The sequence below is a fragment of the Ciconia boyciana genome, chromosome 8 (genome assembly GCF_034638445.1).
Source record: "Ciconia boyciana chromosome 8, ASM3463844v1, whole genome shotgun sequence".
In the NCBI taxonomy this organism is placed as follows: domain Eukaryota; kingdom Metazoa; phylum Chordata; class Aves; order Ciconiiformes; family Ciconiidae; genus Ciconia; species Ciconia boyciana.
Window position 1 is genome coordinate 47,766,656 of NC_132941.1, and position 21,625 is coordinate 47,788,280.

The window sequence follows — 21,625 nt, forward strand, 5'->3', positions numbered from 1 at the left end:
CCACACGGGCTTTCCCCTGGGTCATCGCAGCCCTTTGCTGGAGCCCCTCCGACCGACGAGTACCCGCGGCGAAGTGAAACACCCTCGCCGTTTGCTGCTGCGGTTTTCTAATTGCAGCCGGGGAACGCCGCCAGCGCAGACCCCTCCTGCCGGCCGCGGGGCCCTGCCCGCCCGGCACCGGAGGTGACTACAAGCCCCAGGCTGCCGCGGGCCGCCGGGGGGGCGGTGCCGTGTGCCGTGTGCCGTGCCCGGCTGCGGCCCGCCCCGCCGCAGCGCGCAGCATGGCCGGCTTCGCCGACCTGAACCTCCCGCAGGGGCCGGACAAGAAGTCCCTGCAGAGCCTGCTGGAAGCCGCAGCGCACCGTGAGTTAGTGCCCCGGCACGGCGGGAGCGGGCAGCGTGGCGCCGGGGCCGGGGCCGGGGCTGGGGCTTGGGCTGCGCTGCGGAGCCGGTGGGCCTGGGCGGGGGAGGGCTGGGCCCGGCCCGGCCCGGCCCGGCCCGGCCGGGGGCCGCAGGACGCGAGCGGCAGCTCCGCCAGGCTGCTGCGGGCGCAGCGTGGGTCTCTAGGCTGAGTTTTCCCTCCTTGTACGCTCAGCCTCGCCATCTGCTTCCCTGGCGGGCCGCGTTCCCCCTCGCTCCTCTCCGCTCTCCCTGTTCAACTTGGGGTTTTCTGCAAGTGAAGTGACCAGGACGGAGTCTTCGCCGTGCTGAGTAGCAAGGAGAGCTCGCGTTGTGCCTTGCAGGCTCTGTCTCTGCCTGTTTTTCCCGGTGTAACAGTTTTTTTCCCATTGTGGACACATTTTCCACCTGCACTTTCTTGTGGCCTAAATCTTTTTTTCTGCAGAACTGTTGTGCAGCCAGGTGCTGCCTGTCCAGTGTTTGGGGGGTGATTTCTCTTTGGCAAGTGTACCGTCTGCCTCTGATCCCTGCTGAATGAGACCTTTTCAATTTTGTCAGCATCGTTTTGAATGCTCACCTTGCCTTCTGTAGCTGCATCTCTACCAGCCCTGCCTTGTCTGCAGTTTTAACAACTATCCTGACTGTCCTTAAGCATTTTCCCTAAAGAAAGTCATCAACAGGACCAAAGTAGGGCAAAATCTTTGGGGACCCCAAGTATTCATGTTCATAACACCCTACTGTCGAGTAAGTGTTGTCAGGGCTGGGGTGTATTAAAAGGCAAACAGAATTTTTCTGTTTTAAGGCACTTTTTGGGTGAATTAATCTTCAGAAAAAATTAATGTGAAAGGTAAATATGCACATGATTGTTAATTTTGAGACATTTAAGTGATGAGTTTTAACAGGTTTCTGTTTGGATTTGTTTCCATTAGTTTACTGGACAAAATATTCTTACTATGTGTTTACTTTTCCAGTGGGATATTCTGCAGTTGCTCTTAATCATGTCATCGATTTTAAAGAAAAGAAACAGGTAATTTTTGTTGGGGTTATTTGTTCTTAGTGTGTTTTCTCTTGTAAACCTATGTGCCTTATTACATGTTCCCAAATAGCTTTATCTGCAGAATGCACATCTAGATGCAAGCACAAATGTCTGTATTTGTGACAGAACTCTCATTTTATAATACAGTATAATTGCCCTGGAGTTAACTTTTAATGTGGTCCGTGTATTGTCCCTGGGAAGTAGTTTTGTTAGCATGGCAAATTTCTTTTTAGGAGTAGAACACAGCTTTTGTGTTGTAGTTTACCATTGTAAACTTAACCCGTGACATTTTGAATAACTTTTGTTTTGTTCTCTTTTAAGGAAATTGTCAAGCCAGTATCTCCTTCAGAGTTGTTTCCATCTTTGCCTATTGTACAAGTATGTCTAGTTACATTCTATCTATGTATTGTTATTCTGAGGGTTTTTTTTTTTACCTTGATGTGTTTGTATATGTGATTTTGTGTATTGCAAGTTAATAAAAAAAGACAAATTTGTCCATTACTTGATTGTTAAAACTTGCAGCACTGGGAGAACGATACACTTGCGTTAGAGTAAGCTCTATTCATTATTTTAGAAATTATTAAAGAAATTACTTCATGTGAATTTTGAATCTTCTTGTAGTTGCATAATTACAGTATAATTCTTCAAACTTCAGTTTTGGAAATAACTTCCTGGTTTCAATGGAGCAATTTTTCACTATAATGAACCAAGTCTGTGTTTCAAATCACTGACCTATGTTAATTCAGGAGCTGCTTTTGCTTGCAGTTGTGGCCTCCCTGGGGAACCGTAGCAGTATTAAAACATACTCAGTTTTTCTGCGTGATTTGACTTTTTTTTTTTTTCCTTTCTTCCTTTCTTTCTCCTTTCTATTGACCCTTCCTCAGAGAAACACAGTAAGTTGTTCTTTTTAAAGGGCAGGTGTAATATCAAACAAATCAATATAAAATAGGGAAGTGTAACTACAGACTTTAGAAAATGAGTGTAGGCAAGAATATGAGGAAGGTACCATTTTCTTTTTATAGTGGACAGGGTGAAAGTCACCACAAATTTTTGCTTTGGAGCTTTTTAAGTCTTTTGTATTTTTTCTTTTTTGTAGGGGACATCTAAAAGAATTAAAGTCTTAACCCGGCTAACACTTGTTGTTTCTGATCCTTCCCACTGTAATCTCTTGGTAAGTATATTCAGTATATTAATTTTCCAATTTTTATTTCCTTTTCTCAATGAATGAATGAAACTTTGGAAATTGTATGGGGAGAACTTCATGGATTTTAGAGGATGCTCAGCAGTGATTTCTCAGATCTCATCTTTAGCAAATAATGTGATCATGGAGAGATGCAGACTTACAAGACTGGATATGGCTTCTGTTGATCATTTGTCAATGTGGGACAACAGTTCTGTTCCTTGGTTCTTTCCTTTGATTTCTGGACTTCTGTGCGTAAACTAGAAGACCATGAGCAAACACTGTGTCTGTTTATGTTTTAGTGCTACATGATCGAAGCAAAAGGTGTGAGTGCCTTACTAGGGGGGTGGGACAAGCCTCAAAATGAGAATGACTTCACAGTACGGCTCACAGCAGAGACCTACTATGTAACTGGATGATTATTGGCTTTGTTTTAGTACTTGAAAGTGAAAAAGGGATTTTCTTCTCGTTATTTTGGTCGTAATCATTGTGCATAGCTTTGGCATCTGCCAGAATCGAAGGTAGTAATTGTTTCCTCCTTTTGTAGAGATCAACATCTGCAAATGTAAGGTTATATGACATCATAGCAGTATTTCCAAAGACTGAGAAACTGTTCCATGTAAGTACGATCACCTGATCAGCAATGCCTGTCCCATAACTTTTAGTGCCTTGGGCTAGTTTGAGTAGATGCTTTGTTTTGATTTTGTTTCCCATTTTATACAGGCCTGCATGTCATGGGGCTAATTAAGCAACATAGGCTGCCTGAGCAGTTGATAGAATGAGAAGGTTGGGAGGGACTGCAGGAGGCTGCAAGGCCTTGAGGTGACTGGTTAAAGTCTGAAACATCTACCTGATGAATGGACATGTATGCCTCTGTGCTGTGGTTTCCTTTGTGTGTCTTGTACTCCTCAGTACTACTGAGTACTCCTTTCTAGTGAGGAGAGAAAACATCCTTTTTTTTCTAATATATACCAGCAGCATGTAGAAAACTTCTGTCTTGAACTTTAACTTCTTGGACTCTGACAGCTTCCCCAAAACACATTTGCTATCTTCTGTTAGCACTAATTGTTCCTGGTCTCTTAAACACCAGGGAAAGTGGGAGGATTTTAAGGTGGAACTAATGTGGTTCTGAGAGTTATCTTCTTCCTTTTAGTCTTAGGTCTTCTCTTGGAAGTTCATCCAAATGAATAGCTGATCTCTTTTTCTTCAATTTTTCCTTTTATTTCTTTATTTTAAATCAAAAGAGGAGCAAGAGCTTATGAGACAGAGCTACTTCCCATTGTCATAGCATCTTATGAACAGATAAAATAAAATTTCCAAAAGTAAATGTGCCTGATTAAACATAACAACCCTTGCTCCATTGCTAGACTGAGATTTCTGGTTTGGTTTTGTTTTGAGTGTTTTGTATGCTCAGCTTGAGTGAGAGAGGCTTCACTTCTGTGACTTCATGATATGGTTGTTACTTCGCCTGCCGAGAAGACCATTGAGGCTGTACAAAAGTAGAGCAGCCTCAGGGGAAATACTTGGAGGGCAGACGGTCCTTTTCTCACTCAGATTTTATCCTGGCTGTTCAGAGCAAACTTGCAACTGAAAACTGCCTCCACAAAATTTGTGAGTCTTTGAAGGTGTTGCTGTATCAGTGTTACTGAACAGATGCTGGCGTTTGTAGCAGTGGTAGCGCTCCGAGTGTGCTAGTGAGAGAAAATAGTGGGTGTGAATCATTTTAAAAACCTTAGTTAGGACCAATTTGTGACGTTAGCCCAACACTGTTGTTTCTCGTGTTGGTTTATGTTAATAGAAATGCAAGTGTTTTGAACAAAACCCCCAACGCTCTGTCACTTCTATGGTTTTTAGAAAAAAAATCATAGGTGTTGCAAGTGTGTTTGACCACGAACTGCTTCAGTCCATTTCTGGTGTTTGACTGAAGAAGACATTTACTATGTAGAGGTGATACCTAAATACAGTGATGTGCAGTAATTCTTCGGCCGTTACTAACAGCACCAAGCATCATACTGTCTTCCAGCTTTTATCCGTAGCTGCTATACCTTGAATAGACCCTTCCTACCAGAAAAATTCCTAGTTTTAAAACACCGTCTGAGGCAGAATGATCTCAGCTTGGCTTGTTGGATGGTAGGTGTTTGTTATCTCCGTCTCTCTCATATCTTTCATGAAATTGTTCTCAAATACTTGGTAACAGCTGATGTGATTGGTCTGATCAAGTAGAGCATCTGCAAGCAAGTCATATTTTTGTCAGAATGTTTTTCTTACAAAACCCAAAATTGTGACATCTGACCTGTTGCAAGCTCATAAATAATAACACCGACTCTGAACTGGAAGAGTAGGTGGAAGCAGCCCATCTCTGTTAGCCTTGGCAGGCAGCAAGCAGGTGTGCAGTTTAAAGCAGTGTGAAGAAAGCACAGGGACACCAAATGCAAACACGAATTTCTTTGGAGGAGTGCCAGAATTATACTGACAAGCTCTCTTTGACAGTAAAAACTGAGTCTGTTTTTTGTGTTGTTTTTTTTAATAAGTTAAAGCTACTTTCTAGTACTCCTGAGTACCTGTTTTGACACATTAAAATGATATTCTTCTGGTTTGTTTTTCTAAATTATTTTCCCTCCTTTTTGAAAACTTGTCCAAGTAAAGTACAAAGCAAGAGGCTGTAGAAGAAGGTGAACTTTAAAGAATCTTTCAGCAGAAGAATTCAAGCATTAATTATAACAGTTACAGCTTAATGAAACTCATTTCTAACTGCTTTTGTTTCCCTTGCAAGATTTTAGGATTCTTGGAGGTGTGAGAGAGGCAAATAGTTGTAAAATACTTTTGAGGGCCACTCTCCACCTCTTTCTTTTGGTCTCTGGCAACAATGTAAAATCTCACTTCTCAAGTGAGCTCAATCAATTTATCATGTGTTTAAACAAGCACCTGAAGCCAGGTAATCAGCAGGGGCATGCTGTGTTTTTTCGGGGGGGAAAGCGTTCACTCTCATTTAAGGGTGGGTATTTTTTTATTTTCAGCCGTATCATGAGTTCTGCTGCAGTTGGATGTCCAGCTGTGGCAGTGTTTAAGATGACATAAACAGCCACTCATTTCTGCAGGTCCCTGTCTGCTCTGCTGCTTGCTTAGCTGCATGGCACTTTGGTTTGAGGAACATGCTTTTGGCTGAAAAGTAACCAGAGGTTTTGCCAAGTAATTTTGCAGGCACATCTGTTTTCCTTCTCTGATGGAGCATTCAGCCACATGGATAGTAGTGCCGGCACAAAGAGGATGGCTGTGCTCTGGGCAGGCCAATGCAGATAGCAACTGTTTAAGCTGACATTCTCACAGGTGATGGACAGTGGAAGGAAGGAAGCAGGATTGTCAATGAAACCATCTTCATTGCTTCCGTGCTGGCAGCACTTTTAGCTGGGGAGGGAACCCAAGCATCTTTCTTGCAAACTGCATGAGGTGAAAGACTTCATCCTTACATGTTCACATTCAGGGCAGATTTGTGTGTTTGTCTGTTGTTTAAAGATTTTAGGTTTTCTGACTCTCTATGGAGAGCTGTGTCAGTTTTACAGAGGCATCAACAGGGAGTCTGGCACAAGTGACGTTACACATGGAGTTTCAGCATATACCTCTGGCTCTTATGACTCATGGATCTTTCACTGTTAAGAATAAAGCCTTCTAGGGTGGGTCTTGCTCCACAAATTAACTTTATATTTTAAAACTGGCTGTTGCTAACAACATTACTTCGAGAGCATCATCTTTCTCACCAACAATTTGGCACTTGGATTATTTTCCATAGAACAGGATTTTTCATGTTTTTATAAAAGAAATACATGACCATTGGAGATGTCCTGTAACTTTAGCATGGCCCAAAACCAGTCTGTGCCTCTTGTCACGAGCCAGGGAAGCTTTTCTGTGACTGAGTGTGGCAGTGGTATGTACTGAAAGATGTGCTCAAGTTCTGCAAATAATTTATATCCTCAGGGGTATGAGGAAGCTGTGTTTGCCAAGATAATTGTAGAACATGCTCCTTCTTTAAGTCTCCCAAGAGGGTTGTTTTGGGCTGCAACAGGAATGCCCACTCCATGCCAGGAATAAGGTCTGTGCCTGTTGCTTTTCAAAAATTTTGCTTTTTAAGAATTCAGACTGTTTTAATCATATTAGTTCTGCCTGCTGTTTGTAAGCAATTAGCAGATCACCAGTATCTAAAAAAACTTTATTCTATAAGTCTGAGGATGTAGTGCAAAGCCAAATTTCAATGTTTATTCCTAAAATGTTTTCCAAAGCTTTCTTCAGGCGTTCCAAGCAGTGGCGGTTATTTATTTCTGGCTGTCTGGAGTTTCCCAGCAGATGGGGCTCTTGCCTGCCGTGTGGCCAGCACCTGGCTCTGCAACTGCTGCATATCATTTTCTGTATGAAGTTTTTGCACTTCAGATCCTTTCAGCAGGCAGGGTAACCTTAACTTGCCTGCATGTATGACTTGTCCAGGAGCCAAAGCTAGGTTGAACATTGGAGTGTTTGGAGAAATCTCCTCTCCAACTTTCCATGCAGTGCAGGAATTCCTCCTTATGGGGAAGTATGGCTCTTAAATTTGTTTTTCCTTGGTGGTGTTTTCTTAAATGTTCCTGTCACTGGAATCCTGTAGATATCCTGGCATTTGGGTCACTCTCTTTCCCGCTGTGCTTAATTTGCAAAATGGAAAAGAGTTTTCCAGTGTTTCTGGAGCTGATTAGGAAGTCTTGTTTTCTCATCGCATAGGGCAACTTGCATGTTTGATGTGTATTCTTGCTTTCCTTAATTTTCAGTTTTCTCTCTTCCTGAATTTCCTGTGGCCTCACTGACATCTTTTCTAGGACATGATTCAGAGCTATTTGCTCTGTGCATGTTCCCATAAATCACCTCTGTCTAGATGGTAGTGTGTATTCCACGTAAGACAAGGATTAAAACTGGCTGTAGTAGGGCTAAACTTGCACATGCAAGTCTAATTTGATGCAATAGATTCTGTGTCCTGCCTAACAGAGTTGGTACAGGTAAGGCATGAAGATAAAGTTTAATCTGGATGGCCTGGCAGGGACATTTTAACATCGAAAACCTTCTGGTTTGCTGGATCTTTGAATTGCCTGCATGTGTGCTGTGGCTTTGTTGTCTAGGAGAGCGTGCTATCAACAGCTAAGAAACATTCCTAAAGCTGGGCCTCTGCTCTCATCTCCATCCAAATTTCACGTGAACAAACTGGTAGAAGACTAGTTTGCAAAGCAATAGCCTGCTCTGCGTTAGAGCAGAGTGCGGCTACCCCACAGCCCAGCTCTGGGATTCCCCGCAACCCCCACCGCTTTCGTGCTGGTGTGAGGAGGGATGAATGGTTGGCGCCTGGCCCAGGTGTATTTGGAGTGGTTGCTGGCAGGTTTCTGAAAGCAGAGAGTTCCCCTACATGTAGAAAATTCCTTTTCAACATCTTCAGACCATTTTATTTTCTTTGTTACAATGCTGCTTACAGACGTTAATCTGGCCCTGTGTAATCATCTTTACAGGCTAGGCATGTATAATTCCTACATGTCTTGTGTGCATGAGATTATATGTAAATAAAGGGCTCCCTTTTATGTGCATTTAATTTTCTCTTTATGTCGGTGTGGAGATTCTCAACCCTTTGTTTGTTCCTTCCCTCTTTTAATACAGGCTATAAATTGTGGTGTGAGTTCAAAGCTAAGCTTTTAGACTATGGCCTCCAGTGCCATCTTGAGACTTTTCCAGAGATGTGACTTTCAGGAAGGGCCATGCGCTCCCCACCCAGCCAGGAAAGTGAGGCCCTGTGGATCCGCTTCCAGTATCGAGCATGAGGCACCACCAGTCACTGTCTAATATTCTGCTTCTGTTTCAGTCTCTTGGTTGCTTCTGGTAAAAATACTTAATCAGTAAAACAAACTGTTTCTACACTGGAATTAGAGAGTGATGGGGTAGGGGGCAGTTCCTGGGCTGTTCCCTTTGTAAACAGGGGTTGTCCTTCATTAGCTGTGAGTTCTTTTGCCAAAAGCCAGCGTTGCTTCTGCATGTTCTGTGTCGGATAAGAACAAAGCAGTAAGTCTTGCCTTTGGGTCGGTCATTATTTTATTGGAAAAGTAGTTCTGTGAGGGAAGGCTTGGGTTTTAAGCCCGAAATGCTCAAGCTGTGCACCTGTAGCCTTGCTGTTTTATTGGCATACCTCCAAGGCATAGTAGCTCTTCATTTTGAAACTGAACTCACCCTGGAGAGACATTTCTTGCATTAAGAAATGAAGGAGAATATCAGTGCACCTGAAGTTGGTTACACATTTTTTGGCTTATCTAATAATGTGTTCCTATTTCTTTGCTGTAGATCGCTTGCACAACTCTAGATGTGGATCTGGTATGCATAAATGTAACAGAAAAGCTGCCATTCTACTTCCGAAGGCCCCCTGTGAATATGGTAAATTTACATCTAAATTGTTTTCTTGCTGTTAAATTCTGTATTTAATGTCAGTCTGAGTTGAATTCCCTACCATTTCCCTCCCACCATTCCCATCCAAGTGGTTCTTTTATTTTCTTGCATGATGTATAATGTTGTTTCAGATGTCCTTCGCTTCAAGGCCTCCACTGCAGCATTTAATACACAGTGATGTGTATTCTTTCTCTTCCTTCTTCCTGTCCCCCACTTAAGAAGGCAGATGTGGTGTTCCCAAGGAATGGAAACAGAGCCTTAAGGCCACTGCTATGCGAAGCAGTGAGAAGTGGTGTGATTGCTGACTAAGCTGCCTCCCAAACCAGAAGTGGTACAGCTGTGTCAGAATAGATAAACAGCCCTGTGGTTTAAAAGACAGGAGAATGTGAATGACAGTGTTAATTTGGGAGAAGGATGTCGTGCCAGTTATTTGGAGGACAACTGTATTGAATCCATACTTAGACAAAGGAATGTCTTGGCAAATGAACCAAATGTGGAATTGCTAAATATCTGCTGTGGGACAGAAGATGTCTATCAGCATGGATGAAATATTTTGTTAATACAATTCTGCCTGCTGTTGGTGGTTTGCCAGAAAGCTTAATCTGAACATGCTCTTAGGTGAACTAGTTTTTTCCTCCGAGTATATGTCAAGGTTCATTCCACATGGGCATTCTTGGCTGATGTAATCCTTAGTGCTTAAAAATTTAAATTTGGAATTGGCTAGAAATCCTACTTCCTCTTCTACACAAAGTTTGACATAGAATAAAAAATTAAAAATTAACTAGAATTAATCCTGAAACAGAACAAAAATAATACTTTGGAATTTACTACAGACTAGGAATTTCAACATTCCATTTGGAAAAACAATTTTGTATGAAATGTCATTTGAAAGTACCCTAGCTGCCCAGAACTCCGGCAGCTGACCCAGGTGAGGAGCTGGGTGGCTCTTGGAGCCTTGTGTTTGGAAACATTTTCCTTACAAGCTACTTCTCAGCTTCCACGCTCCCAGCTTCAAGGCAGGCTGTCTGTCAGAGTGGTTTTGTGCATCCTCGGGCAGTCAATTTTGGTTGTTGTGATGCCAGACAGACAGATTGGCAGGCAGCTGAAGTGGTGGGGATGAGGTTTAAAATATACTTGGCTGGAAATGTTCTTCTCTGTGAGGGTGGTGAGGCACTGGAACAGGTTGCCCAGAGAAGTTGTGGATGCCCCATCCATGGAAGTGTTCAAGGCCAGGTTGGATGGGGCTTTGAGCAACCTGGTCTAGTGGAAGGTGTCCCTGCCCATGGCAGGGGGCTTGGAACTAGGTGATCTTTAAGGTCCCTTCCAACCCAAACCATTCTGTGATTCTATGAAATTGGTGTATTGCCATCACCTGTTTTGGTTTTGATAAATTCGGGCTTTTCGTTCGCAAATATCGGACCAGCTCTTTGTAAAACATTTGATGTGTACGTAGCTTCTGTTGTACTTGCATTCAGAGGTCATGCATGGATGGGAGCTGGATTAATTCCATCTGTATTCAGTTACTGGACTCTCTTACAGTATTAACACTGCAGCATTTTTTAAATAATATGAGTATAAAGCACAGAGTAATATTTCAGGCAAATGTAGTATAGGCCAGGGAACTGGGAACTCCTACCTTTGAATTGTGTCTTTATTGCTAACTCACTGTGTCCTATAGCAAGTTGCTTAACGTTGTGTGTTTGCAAAAACAAGAATACTAGGCTTTTGGTGAGGTACTTTGAGAGATAGCAAGGAATTCTAAAGCAGCTGAAAATATATTGAGTATTACTGTTTGGAACTCTCCTGTGACTCACTGTTATTTAACATTGTCACAAATACCAGAGTATGCTGTGAGACAGGAGAGAAGGGACCTCATTGCTGCTTTTATGCAAGGACAAATTCCTCATCTGCAGGGTGTGGGTATTGTGGGAAGCGGTGGTCTTCCTTACAGCAGGCTGTGGGGCTAGAGGAGGATGGTCCTCAATTTCAAGGTTTGTTTCTGACCAGCAGTGGTTACCTGTCTTCTCAACTCTGTGATAGAGGAAAGCCAATTGCAACTAATAAGTGGCTGGTATTTCTTTGTTTGTTAAACCTCATTTATCTGTCATCCCAAGATTCAAGTACACATACCTGGTGTACAGTGAAACATTGTTCCCTGCCCCACCCCCCAGTGTTATGCTGTGCTCTTGCTGGAACAATTCTGCCTTAATTTTTTCTCATATAACACAGTTAAATTGAGAATAAGTTGCATCAATAATAGGCAGCAGTTGTTAGATTGTTATGCTTCTCTCCTTTTGACTTTTGATCACTGTCTTTCATGTGAAGGCAATAGATCGAGGCATTTACTTTGAACTTCTTTACACGCCTGCCATCAAAGACTCCACAATGAGAAGATACACAATTTCAAATGCGATCAGCCTGATGCAAATCTGCAAAGGAAAGGTAAGCTCTCAAAGTGAAAGCAAGCTAATTAATTCAGTTCAAACTCTTCTGGAGTTGTACAGACTGAGCCATTTTAAATGAGTTTGATGCTGGGGTTTCTGAAGCTGTGACTGAATCTTTGCCTGCTAATACAAGGACACAATTATTCTAGCTCCAGATACTTCCAGCCATGCACCACTGCATGCTTTCTTCTTAAGTTGTCAAACTGTTAGATTCTTTTTCAGAACAACCTATCTGTTATTATTGTATGCAATACCCAAAACAAAAGGAAACAAAAGGAAAAAAAATGTACCAGAGAGATTTGCACTAGAACTGAAATACATGCATCTCTTTAAAGTCCCCCATTTCATATTTCTGACGGACCAAAAGCTCTTTTTTGATAGTATACCTTGAATACAGGGGGGTAGAAAATAATAAGAAAAAAGTAGAAATCTTGTTTTGTTAAACAGTTAGTAAATTCCTAGTATGCAAAACAGACCCAATGGCTAGCTGGCTATCAGCCAGGGCTTTGCTGCAGTCAGATCAACTGCATTCTTCCCTGCTACTGAAACCCAAGGAAGAAGTAACGCTTGCAGCTGAGATGCCTGTAATCCATTGCTTTCATACCTTACCTCCTCCCAGGCTAAGCTGCCTGTCATGCTGGGTCCTCTCAGGCCATGTTTTTTTTTAACAGGGAAGCATATCATAATACATATCCAAGTTAAAAGAGATTGTAGCTCCCACCACCTTTATTAGAAACAGCCTTTGCCACACTTAGCTAGTCCAGAGAAACCAAAATTGGCATTACCCTGCAGATGTAGTCTGAAGTGGAATAAACAGCTTGGAAGGCCAATTAAAAGCAGATCTGTTGTTACCTCAGTTCCCCTCAGGCATGGCAGCCTATTTTATAGGACAGCAGAGTGGGTCAAACAGATGAATTCCCTTAGTCCTACAGAAGAAAGTGAGTATTTGCATGGCCTTTCCTGAGAAGCCCAGCTCTGGGAGTTAATTGCACAAAATACTGACTTGTTGATGAGGTACATACACACAAACCCCCTTTCCTTTGGGATTCCTTTTTGCCAGTGCTCCTCTTTCCTCTCTGCAGTTAAAGATGTGCTTCTCATGTGGTTGTTGATTTGGAGAGCATCAGTTGAGTTGGTGTTGCAGACAGAGCAAGTGAGATGTTTGGGCGCTCAGGTCTGTGCGCAGTGCCCTTTCTTTCTGCATCTGTCAATCTAGTGCATCATCTGTGCCTGGAAGGTAAATCAGTGGGAGCTGGGCACGACAAGTTGTTGTTAGGCACTGGAAGAGGTGGGAGAGGTCTGCTAGCTTGTCTTTATTTTTTGCCTTTATTTTTTGCCTCCAGGCTCAGTACCTGGTGGGCCAGCAGAGATGCTTATTAGCCCTCACTGGCAGTTTGTCTCCATCAGTTATGTAAAGGCCTTTTTTTTTAACAAGACATGGGATGGCTGGTCCACAGACTGCTTGCATTGGCACCTGGCATGCAGCTCTCACCTTCTGTAACCTATAGTTGCTGAACTTGCAGCAGCTTTGGGATCCTTTTGTTCCTCCTCTGTTGTAGTAGGGCAGAGAAACTTCCAGAAATTTACTCGTGTCCTCAGAGCTGGCGTTGAGCGGAGTTCTTAAAACATGTTAAAATGTGCAGGGAATGAGGGAGAGACTCACCTGCCTTGCCAGACAGAAGCTGTGCATAGCCACAGTCCCTCACCTCCCATGTTTTGGTAACTGAGTGTGGGTACTGTGCCTGGAGCAGTGTGCTGAACAGCTGCTGTCTCCTTTACCCGGGGAGATAATGTTTTGCCTTTGAGTTCTTCCCTTTAGCCGTTCCCTTTGATTTGCCTTTGCCTGCCTCTCCTTCACTCGCTAGCAGTGCTTTTCTTGTCTGCTCTTGTCTCCTCCTCCCATCTTACCCATCCCCTGACTGGAAGCCAGTTGCCTTTGAACCAAGTGGAGTGCATCTCCAATGCACAGCAGTGAACCAGTCCTGCGCTGGTTCAAGATGGCTGCACAGCTGCTCTGGGAGCTTCTCTGAGCCTGGGAGACAGGCGTTGGTTGCTAGAGCTCAGAGCAGGAGACTTGAATTTTCCCAGCAGACTCTTGCAGTCAGCACCACTGAAGCTCAATGGCACCCTTGGGATCCATAGTGCAGTCATTTTAAAGGTGAACTACACAGAAAGAAATGTCCTAGGCTCCATCATGATGTGTGCTGTTAAGTCACTTTGATGTATGTATTGCTTCCGCTTCTGGCTTTGCTTATGCTAAGGCAGAGTTGTCTGTCCCATCCCTTCCTCCTCAGCACAGGAGGAAACCCTGGGCACACTGTAAACATGCAGTCATTTCCATGCAAATAGCTCTACATGGGTTGAGTTCCAGCTGTGCACAGAGCACTTTCTTCTAGTGTCTGCCCTGCTCTTTGTGCTGGGGAGGTGGCAGGACAAGCAAAGCAGTGCGGGGAAGGGATCAAAAGCCCCACCTTGTAACCAGAGGTGGTGTGATGTGTTGGCGGTACTGACGTCAGAGAGGGAAAGTCTTTCGCTGCCTCAGTACAATTCTCATTCCCACCCACTCGAGCAGGAATTTCCAAAGCCTTTTTTTATTATAATAAAAGGTGCAAGGAATTTTTTGCTGCTGCAGTTTCCACCTGTGCAAAACAGTCTTCCCCTGGGTGAGCATCCTTGGAGGTTTAACATCAGAAGAGCACAGGCAGCTGAGCTCTGGTATCTGCCTGCCCCCAAGCAGTCACGTACCTGTCTGGTAGAAACCCTTTGGGAGAGAAGGGAGAAGGATATTTCTCTGCCTGGTGATTTTCATGGGGGTTCCAGTGTAGAGGGAAGTGAGTGTATGGCATGAATTGGCAGCCACTGCCTAGCTGCAGACAGGTTTCCTCAACCAGTGTGAGTTTGATTAAGGCCAACGTGAACGCTGAGGTTAGGATTGAGTTGTACTGCAACGCAGAGTAGGCTGAAAATTCAGGAGCGCCGAACTGTCTAAAGGCACTATCCGTAAGCTGCTTCTGGGGGATCCTGGACTCCTTTTCTAAGTCCATTTCTGTTACAGCTCAAGCAGAGTTGTCATTTTTGTGGGGCCTGTTTCAGCTAGTGTAAATAAAGGGGGCACTTCTTAACACAGTGTGTGCAACTCTGCATTTCTTCTTTACCCTTAAGGTCCCTTTAAAGTCCACTATGAGAGATACAGGCTGATAGGTGCTTGCTTAATGCCATCACTCTGACATTCATACGGCTTAGCCTATCCCTCTAAAAGGTGTGGCACTTATTCAGCTCACATCTGTCTGTGAGAGGTTTGTAACTGCAAGGGAGGGCTTGTCCCTGTGCCCCTCTCTCTGTAGGGGACAGGGAGATAACCTGGGTTTATTCGTGTCCCTAAATTAAGATCCACACTCTGCTAGAGTTCACTTCATCTGAGGGCATCAGATACTCCGATGGTTAATTGGGCTCTGAGCCTGAACTTAGCTAATGCTCATAAAGTCTTTGCTGCTTGCTGATTTTTTTAATTTGTTGATGCTGTCTGACAGATGAACGTTTGTTCTCTTTTGTTTTCCAGAACATTGTTATATCTAGTGCAGCTGAAAGGGTAAGTCCCAGATTTTTGTTGAAGTCAGAGCAATTTGAGGCTTTATCTGTGGCTGAAAATACAGCTTTAATTATATATTAAACGTATAAAAATTGTAATTTTAAATATGATTGCCATCTTGTGGGTTTTTTTAATCAATCTGTTTTACCAAAGAATTGTATTGTGGGGTTTGGGTTTTTTTTTTGTTTGGTTGGGTGGGGGTTTTTTTTGCTGCTGTGGTATTTTCCATGACAGTTTTCTCCCAGATGGGGACTCTGTTTTCCAAAATAATAGTATTTGCTTGATTTCCTAGTTCATCTTCAGCAGCTTGCTATTATGTAGCATTCTTGCCTTCCTGATAGCCCTGTCCTGCCTGCTCCCACGCTGTCAGCCTGCGAGAGAGTGCATGGACATATCCAACCTTCTTTGTTTTGTTTTAGCCTCTGGAACTCCGAGGTCCTTATGATGTGGCTAATTTGTATCCTTTTTCCAAGTCAAAGACTGGTTAATAGTAACATGTGAAAGTTCAAAGTGGTTTTGAAATATTTCCATCCTTTACACTCCTTGAACTTTACACACTGATGCTTGTTGGTCACCAGTTCAATGAATCAGGGCTCTGAGTGGGTGTGGAAGGAACAGCAGATCTTGCTGATGGGGTGGCACGAGCAGTCACTGTAAATAGTAACGTCTGTGTTCAGCTACAGGTATGTTTTGTTGTGATATGCATTGATATTGTGTGGGTGTAAGTGGAGAAATGAATAAAAATGATAAAAATGGAACCAAACCAGAAATTGCTACTTATGATCTCCAAGGTGCCACATCTTGGTAGAAGAAGCTATAAAATAATATATTAAGAAAGAAGAAGTTCCTATCTGAGTGCTGGTCATTTCCATTCTGAATTTTCCAGTCCTTAGTTATATACGTGCTGTTAAATAAGTGATTGTGTTCTAGAAACCAAGGAGAGTGTCTTTTTTCCCCTTCTTTTAGGAATTCAGATGCATTGTTACTACTCCCCCTTCCCTGCCCCCAAGCGTGTTTCTGGACTGTCCCTTGAAGGGGAGGAGCGTGCTCTGAGTCGTGAGAACCATGTGGGAGGGTGTGTGGCCTGGAAAGATTTTATGTGCAATGTTTCCTTCCCTCTTAAAAAGAGCATCCTTCCCTCTTAAAAAGAGCAGGCAGGCTCAACCCGAATTAACATACCTAATCTGGTGTCATCCCTGCTCAAGGTGGCCGGGAACTTTTTAGCGTAATGCTTTTGTGTCAGACAATGCCCTTTCCCCAGAACCGAAACTTCTAGTGGGGTCATTTTTTTACTTGATTATGCATAGAAAAATGTTGCTGTGTTGACAGACTTTTATTTTCAAAAGTACAGCTGCTTGTCTGGAAAAAAGCAATGTTGCCAGGAGCTTTCCAGGAGGGCTGCTGGGGAACTGCAGCCAGGAGAATTGGGTGTCTCAGTTCCCTGCCTCTGGGTAACCTTATGCACAATGTCGCTTTGAGTTACAGCTTTGCTAATTCCCAGTTATTTGTAGAGTGAGCAAACCTATCATACAGACAGACTTCCCTATTCTGTTTGTTCCTTTCTGTGCATTTTGATCCTGAACAAAGGTGACAGAGGTTTGCTGTTTGGCCTGTCAGAAAGCGAAGCCAAGGCAGCTGTGTCTACCAACTGCAGAGCCACCATGCTTCATGGAGGTAAGTGAAAAGCGCATGCAAACTTGTCTAAGTAACACCTGCATTTGTTAAACTATAGTTCATGTTAATGTATGTTTTCTAAAAGGTCTGAGACCTTATAGAGTAAGTCAGCTTGGAGTTTTAGCTCCCTTGTCCAATGCATGAAGAGGAGCTTGTGCGGCAAGGGTGTTTTATTTTCCCTTGTTGCCATGTTAGCAAATCAGTGGCTGAATTGATGGGGCTGTCTGCACTGGAGTACTCACTTAACCACATTAAAGAGTCATAAACTGTTTAGCCAAAACACAGATCTGCCTGTTGTGCTTTGTAGTGAAACTATCCCTTGTTTCAGAAAGGGTTGAATGCTGATCTTGGTGACACCAGCATTGACGTCATTGACTTCAAGAAAATCGGGATGCATGTGTTTTGAGTTTCCCCTCTTGCAGCATGAGTGCAGAAGCAACCTCTGCTATGTCCCTTTATGATGCTTCATTATGTGGTCTATTTCTGACTCGCTCTTCAATGTGAACCATTTCAAACTTGATGCACAATCAAATACCCTGAGTGCTTGCTGCTTAGAAGAAAATGTTTCGTATGGCGTACAATGGCTTGAAGTGGTGAAACAAAACTTGCTTCCTTATGCTCTCAGCAGAGGCAGCTCACAGTAGCTCTCTTCTACTTGCCCATTTTTAATATTAAGAAAGTGGAAATTTAGCTTGGGGCCCCTTTTTAGAGGAATAGGCTAATCAAAAGGTTTCCAGTTGTATTTTGTGTCCTGGTGTCAGTGCAGCAAAGAGATGCCACAGTTTGTGTTCCAACAATCAATTTAGACCCTTGCTTTCCACTGTAGCACCAATTTCTCCATCTCTACCCTCCCTTTCACATGCTTATTTATTTGTTCTTAGTGTTTCTTCATTTTCGTTGTTTATTCTGATGGCAGTTTAACTTTGTGACTGAGCAGTCACATCTAGCTCTTCTGCCTCTGTCAAACTTTGTTGGGTAGGTGTGATTTCTAGTCACCTTCTCAACAACTTGAGTTGTTCTGTTTCAAACGCACAGTAGGGTTTGGTTTGCATCTCTTGTTTCAGTAGAGGTGGGGCTTGAACCTGCTGTAATTCACAGCAGGTAGGTTTGATCTCTTGGAGAGGGCATTTCTGTGAACAGGGTCCTCCTCCAGCCTGCTGTTCATCTACATGAAGACAGCGTGTTGGAAGAATTTTTGTCAAGTTTATGTGGAATTTCTCAAGACCATCATCTACCTTATCTGTGAAATTAAATAGCAGGTGTAATTTCCCTGTCCCCCAAAGAATGCTGGCCCAGAATAAGTCGATATATTTTGGCAAGGTTCTTGCAGAGCCTCTTTGCTAACAGAGTATTTGTGGGGAATCTCTTCTACCTCGAATTTTGCGGAGAAGCCTCCCACTAGTAGTTCTGAAATTGGATTGGGCTCACTAGGTTGTTTGGCAAACATATGAGGAGTTTGATAACATCACACGGTAGTACTTTATGGTAATGCTGAGGGTTCTGTAAATAAAATATTCTTGAATACCATAAAGCCACTTACTTGGTACGTATAGGGAAGCCTCTGCCAATATAGCTGTGCCAGCATAGTCTGTTTAAGAATCCTGGGGTATGTGAATACATTTTTTTTTTTTTAAGCACAGTATGTTTTGCTCAGAAAAGCAGAAATGCTTTTGACAATGCTTCAAGAATGTGTCCTTCTGTGACTATTGAACTGATTAAGCCTTGTTTCCTATGGTTTTGTGTGTCTGCAGCCCCTCAACCCCTGCAGACCTCCATTTTCCCTTATGTTTGATGTAATTCTACACCTACCATCTGATTTTTCCCCTTTGGTTTCCCGACTCCATAAGGCAGCATATCCCCAGCTCCTGCCCATGCAGGTTGCTTACCTGCTGTGTGTACTAACTGGCTGGCTGTTGGGCAATGGACACCTGCAATGAGTATGCATTAAATGCATTAGTGTCATTTTATTTGAGGCACTACAGCTTCTGCTTTTATATTCCAGAAACTCGGAAGAGTGCCTGTGGGGTAGTGTACACGGTGAAGAAGCCTCGCAAGGTTGAGGAGGAAGAAACAACACTGCCAGCCTGCAAAAAGGCTAAGACTCAAGCCTGAGGACTGAACCCATTGTCAACAGGAGCCTCCATTCCATCTTTACCAAGTGTTGAATCTTCCCCACCCTCCAGCCAGCCCAGTTCCTCCATTACTACTTTCTTGAACCTGGAGAAGAATTGTTCTTCTGGTGTTCAAGTGAAGAAAGCTGTGGGAATGAGTCTGCTGAATGGTAGTTCACCACGTCTGAAAGGTCATGCTGGGCTTCTGGCCAAGGTCAGGAGACTGTCTCTCCACCCTGCCTTAGGTCTTGTGGAGTTAGTGCAAACTCAACACTTCCAACATACAGAAATTTTCAGTTGTAGAAGTGAATTTCTTTTCTATTAAAAATCTTTCTAAGAATGCAAAGTCTAGCTCTTATGGTTTCTCAAGTTTTAAACACATCTCTGTACTAAACCTTACGACTGCAAGTCGGTAGACGAAGTTGGCCTTCAGTGGCCTGTGAAGAATACTGGTGCAGTAAAAAAAAAATGGGCTTCCCATTCTGTTTCATGATCAATGGCTATAAAGAAGATCCCAGCATCTGTCACTTGCTAGGAGATATCTTGGATTTGTGTTACAGTAGGACTGACTGGCCTGACCTGCTGGACACACATCCCATAGGCCATCCCTGTTCTGCAGCTCTTAAAACCAAACAGTAACGTGAGATGGTTACCACAGACGGGAAGGAAGAGCCCAAGGTTACAGTGAATGTGTGCTTGGTGTGATATGTTGCAGTCGCAGTGTAACAGCTGTCTCACCTTGGCCTGAGCAGTCTCTACGTCACATCATTTTTACTGCATCATTTCCTTCTTTATGTCCTCGTCTGGCAGTGTTGCCTATGAGAGTGTTCATTTTGCTGCCTCCTGCCTTTCCGTTTTCCTTCCTGTTAATGCCTCAGTAAACCTAATCTGGCTGCCAAAAAAGCAATCATAACAGATTTATAATCAGCAGAGCATTTTCAGAGCTCTTCCAAATGTTGACTGAAGTTTTGCTTTTGATTAAACCAATATAAGAATTATGTAAGCTACTGTACTCAAGATACTCTTGAGCCAGCTTTACTGTGAATATTCCAGTTCTCTATTTGCATCTGACAACAAGTTGAGAAGTGGAAGTTATAGCACATAAAATATTGCAGAAATCTTGTAGTGGGTCATCTCTGAGCTCTTAGTAACTGGACTGAGCAGAATGGATGAAGTTCTCAGTAGACTAACAGTTCTATATAATGCTGGTGTAAGTCACAACAGCTTTTGCTTTATTCAGCAAATAATGAAATATTTTTCCTTTATGTTATTTTACTTGTTGACTTTGTGATTTGAGTCTGTTTTATTACAGGTATTGGGATGTAAAAAAAAAAAGTAATACATATATAGGCAGTAGTTTATCATTTATGGACTTACCTCCAAAACGATGCTCTAACCAGAGAAGAAGCAGAAATGTGTTTGTCTGGTGCAATTTTCTGAATGACACATTATCTTGCCTTGGCCAGAGAATCACCTGCCTTGAGCATGAGAGAAGTTGTTTGGTAACTAGCATATGGAAAGAGGCTTTTGAATGCTAGAGATCCTTCTTGCTGCTTGTTTGACTTGATTTCGAAAATTTAGTCTGCATCTTTGCCCTTTAAGTAGATGCAGTGCTTCAGGAACTGACTGAAAAGTTTCTTCTCCCCCAGTTTCCTGAAGCGTGTTGTTTTGGCCACTTTGGTGCCTGAACAATTGCACTGCTTCTTGGTTAGGATGATGAACAAACTGAGTTAGCCAGCACTGCTGTCATTTCTATTTCCAGCAAGGCATGCTCCCAGTCTCCGGGTAATTGTGCAGAAACAAGTAGTGGCTTGCAGAGAAGGGCAGCGAGCAGAGGTGTGCCATCATTTTTATGGAGGAGAGTGTGTTCACAAATAAAGCCTGCGGCTGGCAAGGTGACACTTGTGAGTTACGGTGCTTGTGTGAGAAAAGTCTCATCTGTCTAGAGCCGCTGCCCTCAGTCTAGGATAGCTGGCTGCAGGCTGAATAGGCGTTTCTTCTGCTTGCTCCTCTGTGGGGTTTCTGTAAATTCACTCAGTCCCCAAAATTGGCACTCCAGTGACAACTATTCATCGCTGCCCATTCCTGGCCCCACCTCCTTGCCCAGGACATTGTTTTGGCCAGACTGTAAAGCCTGCTGGCTAGAAGCCAGCTGACATGGGTTGGTGAAGCTGTGCGGGAGCCTGTGGTGTATTTTGCTGGGGGGCCGTGCCGTGGGGCGTTAGGATTGTAACTGAATGCAGCCTGTAATGTCCCAGTGAAGCTGGACACTGCTTCACTACTACCGCCCTGCTGGCGGTACTGGTAAGATTGTTCTGCTTCTGCTGAAGCGAAGGGAGAGGTGCCTGCCTTTCCTAGCAGGACTCGATGTCTGCCTTGGCTTGGACAACTGAAGCTGTCTCATGTGCTCCACATAGTGAGTATTGACTTGCTGAGAAACTGAGATTTTAAATCAAACTCAGTAATAAAACTGTAATTTTGTTTTACTAGCTACTCGAGTACTGTCTTTCTGCTTTTGTATATGTGTTGCCATTTAACAAAATAAGTAAGAAATGGCATTTACCTAACAGTGGCAGGGAGGTACCTCAAGGGCTAGCCGCTCTAGGCAGCTGAGACTTTTTTGTGTGTGTGTTTTTAAGAATTTTACAGAGGCCAAGATGTGAACTTTCTTTAAAGAGAGACAGAATTACCCTGTGCATGCTCACCACTCCATAACACACTCTAGAAAATAAAAAGAACCACTCTGTTTGT

The 21,625-nt window shown here is 43.3% G+C and overlaps 1 protein-coding gene across 3 annotated transcripts; it reads left to right on the forward strand.

Moving 5' to 3' along the window:
• The first annotated feature begins 208 nt into the window (after positions 1-208).
• Positions 209-21,306, forward strand: RPP30 (ribonuclease P/MRP subunit p30). 3 transcript variants are annotated; one of them, XM_072870815.1, is made up of 11 exons: positions 209-363; positions 1,371-1,426; positions 1,757-1,813; positions 2,532-2,606; positions 3,163-3,234; positions 8,955-9,044; positions 11,382-11,498; positions 15,060-15,089; positions 15,509-15,546; positions 16,684-16,763; positions 18,766-21,303. In XM_072870815.1, the coding sequence occupies exons 1-11, from the start codon at positions 282-284 to the stop codon at positions 18,873-18,875; spliced, it is 807 nt and encodes a 268-aa protein (XP_072726916.1). In that variant the 5' UTR covers positions 209-281; the 3' UTR covers positions 18,876-21,303. The 3 variants fall into 3 exon arrangements, with proteins under 3 accessions (XP_072726916.1, XP_072726917.1, XP_072726918.1); XM_072870817.1 differs by having other exon boundaries at positions 282-367; positions 18,766-21,304; XM_072870816.1 differs by lacking the exon at positions 3,163-3,234 and having other exon boundaries at positions 18,766-21,306.
• Positions 21,307-21,625: the final 319 nt, after the last annotated feature.